Genomic DNA, 12,149 nt, shown 5'->3' on the forward strand with positions numbered 1-12,149 from the left:
TATGCATATCCGCGGCCGCCGGGTGCTGAACCTGAAGCTGCAGCCGGTGCGGGATGCGGTCGCTGTGCCCGCCGGGCATCGTTGCCGGCAGCTAGGTTCTGCCTCTGCCCGGGGCAGTACAGCGGTGGGGCCGAGCAGGCGCCCTGCCAGCCCGGGGGCGTCAGCAGTATTGCCCTGGCATGAGGCCCAGAGGTTGTAGCTAGCAGGCAGGGCTGCCTGCACTTGCCTAGGATTCATCACACGTGGCTGCTGGCCGTGCACACTGCCTGGTGCATGGTCTGCCCTGGCGGGCCATGACTGGATGTCACAGTGAAGGAATGAGTAACTTAGGGCAGCGGCTGGCAGCTCAGGTGGCTGGTCTGACCAGTTTGCCAGCATAAGCCCTGGTTCTGATGGGTGACAGCTCCGGCATAATGGGCAGTTTGGCGCGTGGCTGTAGAGCTGCCTCTCCCAGGACATGGTTTGTGCAGGCGTGCATGTTCCTTTGAAGCACTAACAATACTCTTAGCATTACTGGTACAGCAATGCTAAGCCAGCAGCTGGAACAGAGTGTACAGGGGAGCAGGCTCCCAGCTTCTCCTCTGTTCCTATGTGCTTGTCAGGTACCTGTTAAACCCCATCCTCAGATAGACACTCTGTAGCCAGGTGAAGATGGTATCTGGAAGGAAGTCTGCGCTGAGCAGACTCGGCTCTCTTTACTAGTCTCAGTTAGCCTTGTGCATACCTGTGCTGTGGAGAGCGTCCTCCCCCGGAAGGACTGGCAATGCCAGGTGATTGACCTTTGCCTGGTCCCTGTGCCCCAACAAGTTCCACTTTGGCTAATCATCATCAATAATTCTCCCCTTGGGCCAACTTCCTGTCCTGTAAAACTGCTCTGTGTGACCAGGGGGTGCAATGTGCGTACAGGAGTAGAGGAAGTGATTCTTTCCCAGGAATCTGGGTACCTGGCTGGCTCAAGTGCTCTTGGATGCCTCTGAAATGAGAGAGGCGGTAAGGTCTTTGTCATGAGGAAGGGTTTTCTGTGACTCCACTGGCTCCTTTCCTGTGCTTGGGACCTGATTGCAGTGTCCTGTGCTCTAGGCGTGGTTCAGGACATGTCTGATCAATCTGAGGTGTGAGTGGTATGAAAATACAGGACAGGTGGTAGCAGGGGGTGATTTCATAGTCTGTGACAGTGCCAGGCAGTAGCTGGAGGGCCAGTCTGAGTCTGCTGTCTCTCAAGAGCTTCTCTGACTGATGTGACCTCAGCCCAAATGCTGCCTTCCAGGTTTCAGAGCCCACTGTCCCTGGCCTTCTGCCACCCTTTTTGAGTTGACGTCTCTCTGAGGTGTGTGACTTGCCTGACTTTGGTTTCTCTTTCCTCCACTAGTGCTGGTTGGCATATGAGTGCCTCGTCTGCCAAGAAGCCAACTTGCTGTTTGAAGAGCTTTCCAGGGACACAGGCTTCATTCGTGTCTGTAACGACCCTTCTGCGTGAGTGGATGCCAGGGGCCTCTGGAATTAAACTTTTTCCAGGCGTCATGCAAGGATCTGCGCTAGTGCCTGTGTCCTCACGGAAAGAACAATAATAGCTCAGCATACGGTAGGCTCCTGCAAGTGCCAACTCCCTCAATCTCCTCCAATGCAGGCTCAGGGATGGACTCCACCTTGTCCCTGTGAAGAGACTCTGCATGCTCTCAGCAGCCAGAAGGGGATTCTGCTGCCAGCTTCTTCACAAGCCGCCCCACAGCAGGACTTGCTCAGTGGTACCTTGGGAGGATATCCATTCATGCAGTTGTGTCACTGCAGTGCCCGCTGCACACCCATGGAGGAACCTGTGTGTGTGTTCCGTCGTCTTTGAGCTCCTCAACCCATACTGTCTGAACTCACCTGGGCTCCTGGCAGATTGTTTGCTTGTTTTCCCAACCGCTCTCCCTGATCCTGTTGCTTTCCCTCTCTCGCAGAGCCCAAAAAGGATGTGAACTTTGGAATGGGGTCTGTGAGCAGGCTGTGGACTCAGTGCATGTGTGAGACTGTTGCTGAGTAACAGGAGGACTGGTTAATCGCTGTGGGCAGCCTTTCTGTCTGGCTGCAGGGCACCAGCCTTGCCTTGGCCCTTCACCATGTTCCTCCTGCTCCCCTTTGACAGCCTCGTTGTCAATCTCTTGGGGATTTCCATAACTGTCCTCTTCACTCTGCTTCTGGTTTTTATCATTGTGCCAGCAATTTTTGGAGTCTCCTTTGGCATCCGCAAGGTTTACATGAAAACATTATTAAAGATTTTTCAGGTAAGTTATGTTTTCAGAATTTTCTGTGTGCTTACAGTGATCTTGTCTGTAGTGTGGTCATGCTAGGAGGAGAGGCTTTTGCCCCTCAGCAGAGCATTGCAGATGACTGGGGTGGGAGGTTGGTTTGTTGGTGACATGCGCTGGTGCCAGATGACCCATTTGGGTCATCTCAACCAAATGCAGTTTACTAGATGTCTGTTTGTGGGCTGTTTTTCCCCTGTAATTAATCTAATAAGTCTTCAAGGAAAGTAGTAGGATAGTGTGGCCTGTAACTATGCAGTAGTACAGTAGGATCTGTAGATGTGCTGAGAGAAGGTGTGTGCTTGGATGGGTTAATGTCCCAGGCAAGGCAGAGTGCTGGAAGGAAGCCGAAAGGGGTGTGGGGTGTGATGGGAGGGACAAGACTGCAGTCAGCAAGCTGCTCCTCTCCAGCACAAGTTTGGATGAAGCAAAAGTAGGAGGTAAGGCAGGACTTTCTGTACTGCAAGCCCTGAGTGGTCTGTGGCTGGAACCCAGAGCTCTCAACACCTTTCTGTCCTGAAGTAGCACCTGCTTATCTGCTGAGCCCAGCAGCCATGTCTGGACCTGCAGCCTCTGAGGACGACCAGCAGCCCTTGCTGACCCTCTTGGCACAGGGAGGCCGAGTGGAATTTTCCAACTTGGGGTCATGCTGTTCCCTTGCCTGCCTTTGGCAGACTAATTTTATGGTCTTATCTCACAGCCAGCACCTCTCCTTGAAGCAAGTCCCTCGTGAGACCAGAATTTTTGTCAAGCTCCTAGTAGATAAAGCCTACACCACTCTACCCTGGCAGCCCGAGTGAAAGGAAAAGGGGTCCCCTGTGCTTGATAGGGAGGTTTTAGGCTCTTAAATGTGGAGTTCAAGCTGCTAAAGGATATATGGTACAGCTACTGCTATTTGAACAGGGCTGGTCTTCCCCATGAGTACCTCTGTACTGGCTGGCTTGGGAAGGCAGCCCTGGAGCTTGCAATATTTAGCTCTTTAAACTCTGAGTCCTCCCAGAAGCTGAGGTGTGAATGGGGAGACCCTGGGCTTTGTGAGGTGCTTCATTAACACAGATGTCTGAAGATCTGACTTCAAATTTAGTGACTGAACTGTGAGAAAAAATTAGTAAGTTTGGTTTATCTGAAATGGAACTTTTTACCTTGTTATTTATTTTTTTCTTTCTTCAATTCAGGAACATTTAATCTCAACACCTATTTTGATGTTTAATTTTGAAACTTTTTCTGAAAAGACTTTGAGGTCTATTTCAGCTTTTATCAGAGAATCTTTGTGGTGGGAGAGAGGAGCACTCTGGCAGAACTGCTCACAGATTTGGTGGAAAATTCACTCACTAGGTTTGGTCATTCAGAACTGTATTTTTGGGAAGCATTATTCATCCAAAAGATTTTCTCAGTTCTAGAGACCAGCGTTGCAAACCTAGCCTAGAGGGGCAGCACTCGAGTCTGGCAACTTGTGGGACACAGCCAGAGCTGCGAGGCCTGGGGTGGTGGCTGCACATGTCTGTTGGTGGTGAGGGAGACCTGCCGGGTGCTTCCCAGGTGGGAGTTTGGGTTTTCTTCTAAAGCAGTCAGGATAGAGACATGCTGGGCTTGTGAGGAACACCTTCTCCGTAGGCTGCCCATCTCCTGCCTGGTCAGAGCTCCTCTTCTGACTTCTCCTGGGATGGCAGTGTCTAGACAATCTTTTGCAATCCTGCAGTTCCTTCTGCTGGCAGAGGAGACTGCTAGATGAGCTGGACACTCCATAGGCAATTAGCATTCCCACATCTCTGCCTCCTGATTTGATGCTGGCATGGGCTGAGACCAGGATGCCAGGAGTTCGCAGCAGCTTCCTGTACTTCACAGATCCCTGACAGAGCAGTTAGCCTGGAGCAATAAGCGTGTTGTACACAAGTCCTCCTACGGAAGCTTGTTCTCCCAGGCCTGTATAATGCAGAAGAGTATAAGGCTGAGAGGGTTACTTGGAGGGCAGGCAGGAAGACTGGCCAGAAATCCAGCCTGCAGTTTTTGCTGGTGCCTTTGAGAATTAGCTGAGAGATTTCTGTGGATAACGGGTAGTCTGGGCATGGGATTTGGGCCGAGAGCTGTCTGAGGGTGCTTGCTGCTGCTGTTTTGGACGGACTGGTGAGCTGAGAAGCTGCAGCAGCTGTTAGCTGAATCAGGGAGGGAAGGATCCCATCTCAACATCAGCCTGATGTTTTTAGCAGCAGCCTGAAAACACAGTCACTGCTTTGAGCTTGGAAGAAATGAGAGGTGAAAAATAGCAGAGGTCCCATGATTGGCTTCCTGTGGTGTGGAGCACCCCAGCAGGATGCATGGTCCACATGCCAGGGGCAACAGAGCCTACAGGACATGGAGGCTGCAGAAAATCTTGCTGTGCCATCTCACCACCAAGCACTCTTTTTCCCTCCGGCACTCCCTGCTTCCCGCTGGGGCTCTGCTGTGCAGAATGACACACAAACATGTGCACATCATGACTGTCCTATACCAGTGCTAGTCACCTCCCCATCAGTCCTCTTGTCCCATTGCAGACAGATCTCTGCTGTAAAAATGTTCTTCTCAGGCCAGTGTCTGCTTCTACCTTGATTCAGTTGTGTTCATCACTCGCTCTTTCAGTTTGGTATGGAAGCCTCCTGCTTTAGCCCCATCTTTTCCCCTCAACTGTGGTCTTCGCTGGAAGTCAACTGTAAAACAGGGGTGGTATGAAGTGGAGCTACAGGCCTTGCGAATCTTGCTTCTCATGTGTGTCTCTTGCAGTGGGCAACACTGAGAATAGAGCGTGGTGCCAAGGAGAAGAACCATCCATTGTATAAGCCCTATGTCAATGGTAAGATCCTGCCATGCATGGGTACATATGAAGTTCAAAATTCTTTATGGGAGATGGGGTAAATGTGGTGTCTCTGAGCAGCTGAGTTACGCTGGGAAGCCTTTTCCATGTAAATGGATTGGAGGGAGCTATGGAGAGGTCCATTTTGTGAGGAAGGGGAAGGAAGCACACAGGGAGTGCTTCATTTCTAGGTATTTGGGAGGACTGGTTTATGCCTGTCTGGACTGGAGAAAGGAAGGGAGATCTGTGGAGGGCAGGCAAGTAAGGGCCCTGGTTCTCAGCTGTCTTTGAGTGGGCAAGTCGTGCTCTGATCAGAGCTGGCTGCATGTTGCAGGTATCATTGCAAAGGAGCCAACATCACTGGAAGAGGAGATCAAGGAAATCCGCCGGAGTGGCAGTGGCAAAGCCCTGGACACCCCTGAGTTTGAGCTCTCGGATATCTTCTATTTCTGCCGCAAAGGCATCGAGACCATCATGGATGATGAAGTGACCAAGAGATTCTCAGCTGAAGAGCTGGAGTCCTGGAACCTGCTCAGCAGAACCAACTACAACTTCCAGTATATCAGCCTGCGCCTCACTGTACTCTGGGGACTGGGTGTGCTCATCCGCTACTGCTTCCTTCTGCCCCTCAGGTGAGTGCTGCTGCGGCACCCTGCCTGCTGGCATGGTGCTGATGACCTGTTCCCACTGCACCAAGTGCAACTGGTCTCTAGGCTCCATGGACCCTGTTCAACATGATCAGGAGAGACAGGCTACTTGATGGGTAGGGCCTGTGACCTGGTTTTGCTAGCGTGTAGCTTCCCTCTTTCTGCAGGATAGCCCTGGCGTTTACTGGCATCAGCTTGTTGGTGACTGGTACTACAGTGGTGGGATATTTGCCAAATGGAAGGTGAGTTTGTCTTTGAAGAAGAGAGGATGGAGAGGCCCCTGTGCAGCTTGAGACGTTTTCCTGCAAGGCCTATCTGTTCTGCCTCCTGCAGACAAGGCAGGTGGTCCTGGCGTCTGTAGCCTCTCAGGAACAGACACTTGTAATTTTAAACAAAGGGCCTAGATGTGAGCACTAAGCCCACGGCAGAGTGCTCAGCCCCGGGCACTGAAAGGAATAAAAACAGAAAGGGCAAAGGCCAAAGTTTGGTTCTCATGAGTTAAGAATCAGTAGCCACAAGCTGACAGCAAAACCTAGGACATGTTTCTGTGGGAAAGATGTGAAGTTGCTGTTGGATCTCATGGCCTGGGGCAGTTGAGCTGAGTGCCACCGTTACAGGGGAGATTGTACAACTGGGGGGTGATGGTCTCTGTCCTGGGCTGCAGGTGTAAGGAGTTCCTGAGCAAGCATGTCCACCTGATGTGTTACCGGATCTGTGTGCGTGCCCTCACAGCCATCATCACCTACCATGACCGGTAAGGAGGCACTGGCTGCTGCAGGGTGTCTCTTCCCACTAGCTGCTCCATGCCGTGCCTCTTGCAGGCCCCACGCTCTGTTCCTCTGTTCTCATCTGTACCTTTGTTTTGCATTTAGAGAAAACAGACCCCGAAATGGAGGCATCTGTGTGGCCAATCATACATCTCCCATTGATGTTATCATCCTGGCCAGTGATGGCTACTATGCGATGGTAAGGTCTGCACCCCAGCCCCAGCTCTGCCTGCCAGGACCTGGCCGCATGTGTGGTGGGAGCAGCAAGAATATTGCATGGGACAAGGAGTAGGCAGCAAGAGGCTTTTGAGCATGCGGAACTACTTTTCCCTGCACGGCATTGCAGGGCACTCTGACCCTGTGCACAGATACCCTGTTGTGCATGGCTTTCCAGCAAGCTTGGCCTTGGACTCAGAGCATCAGGGGTCTCTGGGCACTGCTTTGCAAGTAGAGCTCTGGGGTTTGGTATCCATGGCACAGCAAAGCACTTCCCTGGCTGGACCTCCTGCAATGTGGAAAGCACTTGGGGCTTGCTACATCTGTCCTGGGGCTTTTCCTCTGAGCCTTTCCAGGGCAAGGGTAGAAAGATGACTCTCAGAACTGGGCTGTGAAGCTAGGAGCTTCCTTGGCCTTCATGTGTCCCCAGGTCTGGTAACTTGTTGTCTTCTTACCCTGTTCAGGTGGGTCAGATCCACGGAGGGCTCATGGGTGTGATACAGAGAGCCATGGTGAAAGCTTGCCCCCATGTCTGGTTTGAACGCTCTGAGGTCAAAGATCGTCACCTCGTCGCCAAAAGGTACGACAGTTGCTAGCTGCAGGGGGAGGTTTGGAGGCTGGGAAGGGTGGGGGCCTGCCCACTTCCATTGGGTGAGGATGCTGCCTTGCCTTGTGGGTGTCGGGAGATTGTGCCACTGTTGCTGGCACCTAGATAGTCCCCAGTGCAGGATAAGGACTGTATGCTGTGTGGATTGCTAGTGATAGCTTCTGTGCTCTGTGCTAATTGGTGACACTCTTCTGTTTAGGCTCACAGAGCATGTCCAGGACAAGAGCAAACTGCCTATTCTTATCTTTCCGGAAGGTGAGTTGTGGAGCAAGGCCAGACAAGCACCTGATGGAGAGGGCACATTGGGACAGCACCGCATCTCTGTTCCTTCCCTTCTTATGCAGCCAAGCGCCTTGAGACCCTTCACTGAGACAAAGGGGACATTTCATTTTTAGAGCTGACTGAACCCAGACTGTGGCAGTCAGATATATGATGTCCTGGTGACATATTGTATGCACACAGAGAACAGGGTTTGGAGTGTTAGGGGGCAGTTGTTGGTTGCCTGTGGCCTAGCCCTTAGGTGTATAGCTTAGACTTCTGAACTGACTTGCAAAGGGAAATTGAGAAGATTGTGCTTGCCTCTTACAGGAACTTGCATCAACAACACGTCTGTGATGATGTTCAAAAAGGGGAGCTTTGAAATTGGAGCCACAGTTTACCCAGTAGCCATCAAGGTATGAGAAGGCAAACATTCTTACAGCCCAAATAGCCCTCTGTGTGAGAGCTCAGTTTTGGCAGCCCAATCTTGGCATTGGTGGTTCAGCAGCCTGGGCTTGAGGGCCTGGGGAAGCTGAGGTCACTCCGTGTAGTGCTCTGGGAGGGCTGGCCTATAGCTGGGCTTGGGGTAGAACTTGGAGCCTCAGGGAGGGTGCAACCACTGCCTGACTTTCATGAGCTCTTCTGCCTCTGTAGTATGACCCACAGTTTGGAGATGCCTTTTGGAACAGCAGCAAGTATGGCATGGTAACCTACCTCCTTAGGATGATGACCAGCTGGGCCATTGTCTGCAGTGTCTGGTACTTGCCCCCAATGACCAGGCAGGTAAGTAAGGTGAACCTCGCCTACCTGATCTACTCCCTGTTTTGCCCTTTGCTCCCACTGAACAGTGTTATTTTGCCACAGCCCGATGAGGATGCTGTCCAGTTTGCCAATCGAGTGAAGTCAGCCATTGCAAGACAAGGGGGCCTTGTAGATCTGCTCTGGTGAGTCCACACAGGCTTTTCTCTTCCTGGTGGCAGGGTTCCTTGTTCCTGGGTCCTGGTATGCACTTGTGGGCTGTAGAGCTAAGTTTGTGTCTTACATTGGGTAGAGTAGGCCTATGGAAAAATAGAGATACATCTTGCCTGTGACTTCCAAAACTGCTCTTCTGTAGCAGAGACCAAAGTCTTCAGCTGAGTATGTTGGGCACCGGGGCTTCATTCTGTGATTCCAGCTTGCACTGGGATGCCCTGGTTCTGACTTCATGCTGCTCAGCAAAGTGGGTTGAGCTTAGGAACTTCCTTTTTCAGTCACTGAGATCTTCAGAGCCGGGAGGTGCAGAGGGACTCTGCAGGCAGTCTACTGTAGTAGTATCAGAGCAGCTCACACTTCTGACAGAGCTGCCATGTTGACTACAGTGTGGGGCCATGGGTGCAGCTCCTGGCAGAACAAGGTGTGAAAGTAAGTCCTCTTGGGGACAGTTGGTCTGCAGTGTGCCCTGGCAATGTCAGGTACAAGTGTAGCTGGCTGGCTGTTGCAGGAGCTCCAACCTGCTCTGGAGCAGCCTCAGCTAAAGTTTCAGACAGTGCATGCTTGCATCTCCTCTGATGATACGACTCTCTCCCCAGGGATGGAGGACTGAAGAGGGAGAAGGTGAAAGACACATTCAAGGAGGAGCAACAGAAACTCTACAGCAAAATGATTGTAGGCAACCATGAAGACCGGAGCCGCTCCTGAGCCCTTTGCTTCTAGCACTATTACTGGGCCTGGACAGAGCCCTCTGCCTCCAGCACGAGCCAGGGTTTGTCTGAAGCAGCTCCAAATCTTTGGACTTTGGCTACTCCAGAGCTGCTTGGACTTGCTCCCTCATCCTCTGGCTATTCTTTCCTGGAGGCACTATTACTGCCTAGAATCTTTAAGCCCTGGGCAGCCCTTGGCAAAGATGCCTTCTTGTTACTGTTACAGTGAAGCCCCTTGCAGGGGCAATATTAAATGCAACACAGTGTCATATGCTTCCATATCATGTTTACAGGCCCAGGGGGAGGACTGGTGTGTTGATGTGCATGTATATCAGTCACAAGTCTCCCATGGCACAGAAACTGGTGAGCTGCACTGAAATTAGCTGCCTTGACAACCAAGGGAGTCTTCCTGAGCCTGTGCCTCTCACGTCTGCAGCATAAACCCCTTAGGAGCAGTATGTGGTCTCTCAGGCTGTTTCCAGCTTTACTTCCAGAAGGAGAAACCTTTCCTTTTCCTTTCACCACCCTCCTGTCATAGCCTGACCCAGACCATTGCTTTTCCAGCATCTGAGTAACAGCCTCTTTGCTGGGGTTCCTCAAGCGATGAGGATCATCCTCCTTGGAAGCCTCTCTCTATCCCCTGGAACTGCAAGTTGCCAGGCAGTTGTCACTGGTGTAGCAAGTGGGGCTCTTGAAGAAGCCATATGTGCTATGGTGGGAGCCCAGGGTGGGTAGGATAGTCTAAGACTCCATGGCTGGGGCAGGAGATCCCCTTTCAAATGACGACTCTTGAGGGAGACAGTGGGATCTGATCTTATTATACACCAACATGCACAACAGCTTGTTGCAAGGAAGCTGAAATCTTGTGCTGGAGGTGGTACCCCTCTCCCTTTCAGCTCTGCAAGTAAAACAACTTGCATTTGAGTATTCAATTTTTAGCAGGGCCTGTTGCAAGAGGACAAGGGGTAATGGTTTTAAACTAAAAGAGTGTAGATTTCGACTAGATATAAGGAAGAAATTTTTCACAGTGAGGGTAGTGAAACACTGGCACAGGTTGCCCAGAGAGATGGTAGATGCCCCAGCCCTGGAAATATTCAAGGTCAGGTTCGAGGGGGCTCTGAGCAACCTGATCTAGTTGAAGATGCCCCTGCTTATGGCAGGGGGGGTGGACTAGATGAACTTTAAAGGTCCCTTCCAACCCAAACTATTCAATGATTGTATGATTCTATCCCATGTACTTTCCAATTTTCCTTATGTTCCTACGAACTTTAGGACTTTCATTGGGTCCTCTGCCTGCTCTTATAAGCAAATGCTGTTTCACTGCTACCTGCAGAAGCCTACATGCATTTTCTAGAATGCTAGTGAAGGCAATACTTAAGTGCCGCCTTTGTACCCCAAGTGTTGCTTGTTAGGGGAGGGCATCTGCTACCCCCAGGTCGGGACAGCTATTCTGTGTAAGTAAGTGTCTTTAAATTTGACTTTCCCTGCACTAACTACCAACATGGATTCAGGGTAGTTAACTTCCTACCTGTTTTTATTTGGGTAAAACACCATTATATCAAGAAAGAGAGACAGAGAAAAGAAAGCAACAGAGAGGAAGAGAGTCCAGAAATTCACTTAACCTTTCCCAAGAGACATAATGCATGTACCCTCATTTATATTATTCAGTTCTGTGCCGCCTCCCTGCTTTGCATTGTTAGTGGCTTCAATTGTGACCTTTTGGGTCAGTTAGGTCATCTTTACCTGTGCACAATGTGCAAGCAGGGTATGCACAACTTGTCCTCATAGTTGAGGAACCCCATTTTCCACAGTGTGCTATATTCCACCTACCCCAGGACCATCAACTTAAGCACAAATAAACTAAACTATTCTCAGTAAAATACCTGAGGGGGGACAGTCCTTACAGTGATGTAAGTCTACACTTAATAGCATATGATTTGTTCACATACAGTTACGGGAAATATTTCTATACTGAATTGATTTACCTTTGCTTCTTGTAGTGCTCAAAATATGATCCTTTATAATACACACACAGAGACACATTACCTACACAAATATTGCATTCAATTATCAGTGATCTGTTACACATGATCACCATTAACATCCAGCCTCACCCAGGGAAACCAGGTGGTTCTTGTTTGGTGATGGAGACACCCTTATGGGCCCCATGCTTTTCACTGTTACCCCAATTTTGTATTCTCTTCTGCCCAACTTCAGCTATGGCAATTGATCAGGGATGGGGGGGAAGAAAAAGAAGCAAAGCCTGGTGTCTTTTCCTTTCCACCTAAAATAACAAAAGCAGCTGAAGCCAAGCAGGAGATAGATAGTTAACACCACCTACAGGGTTGAAGTGTATTGCTTACCTCCTGTGCCACTGATAGAAAACAACCGCTCATTACTAATAGATATCTCAGTTATCCAGGCTAGGACCCCTCCTTCATTAGGAGTTTATCAAGCCATTAAGGGTCTATTCACCGGTATTTTAGTTTACTTGTTTTACCCAACTTACTTACTAGGTACAGATCTTAACACCAGTTCATCAATCTTCCACGCATGTGTGTTAACCAATGGGGCTGTTGCTTTGCTACTTAAAAAAAGAAAGAAAAGCACAGCCCTAAACTCCTTGGCAGTTGTTACATTTATGCAGGGTTTTTGACCATCTTTTAGTTGTGGAAGAAATGCTGGGTATAGCATATCCCTCACGGGACTTGAGTTAACTTGTAACATGGTTAAGCTTCAGTTACCAAGCAGGTGTGTGTTGCCTTGTGGTATTTGCTTATACCATTTAATCATAACCTTTTATGAGCTGTATTTGCTCCAGTTCCTGCTTGAGTCACACACTTGCCCAAAAAGCTACTGC

At 50.2% G+C, this 12,149-nt stretch overlaps 1 protein-coding gene across 1 annotated transcript; it reads left to right on the top strand.

Annotated features, from left to right (window-relative positions):
- Nucleotides 1-1,827: 1,827 nt before the first annotated feature.
- Nucleotides 1,828-9,549, top strand: AGPAT6 (1-acylglycerol-3-phosphate O-acyltransferase 6). Its single transcript, XM_010285568.1, has 12 exons — nucleotides 1,828-2,267; nucleotides 5,046-5,115; nucleotides 5,450-5,747; nucleotides 5,930-6,004; nucleotides 6,427-6,516; nucleotides 6,635-6,728; nucleotides 7,210-7,325; nucleotides 7,552-7,607; nucleotides 7,941-8,026; nucleotides 8,265-8,393; nucleotides 8,475-8,554; nucleotides 9,179-9,549. Exons 1-12 carry the CDS (start codon nucleotides 2,103-2,105, stop codon nucleotides 9,285-9,287), a joined length of 1,368 nt encoding a protein of 455 aa, XP_010283870.1. The 5' UTR covers nucleotides 1,828-2,102; the 3' UTR covers nucleotides 9,288-9,549.
- The last annotated feature ends 2,600 nt before the right edge of the window (nucleotides 9,550-12,149 follow it).

This window comes from Phaethon lepturus, unplaced genomic scaffold (genome assembly GCF_000687285.1).
Source record: "Phaethon lepturus isolate BGI_N335 unplaced genomic scaffold, ASM68728v1 scaffold32204, whole genome shotgun sequence".
Classification (NCBI taxonomy): domain Eukaryota; kingdom Metazoa; phylum Chordata; class Aves; order Phaethontiformes; family Phaethontidae; genus Phaethon; species Phaethon lepturus.

Coding starts and splice junctions, on each gene's coding strand:
- AGPAT6 (XM_010285568.1), top strand. CDS start 2,103: ATGTTCCTCCTGCTCCCCTTTGACAGCCTCGTTGTCAATCTCTTGGGG. Junction 6,517..6,634: donor ATCATCACCTACCATGACCG/GTAAGGAGGCAC, acceptor TTTTGCATTTAG/AGAAAACAGACCCCGAAATG. Junction 7,326..7,551: donor CGTCACCTCGTCGCCAAAAG/GTACGACAGTTG, acceptor TCTTCTGTTTAG/GCTCACAGAGCATGTCCAGG.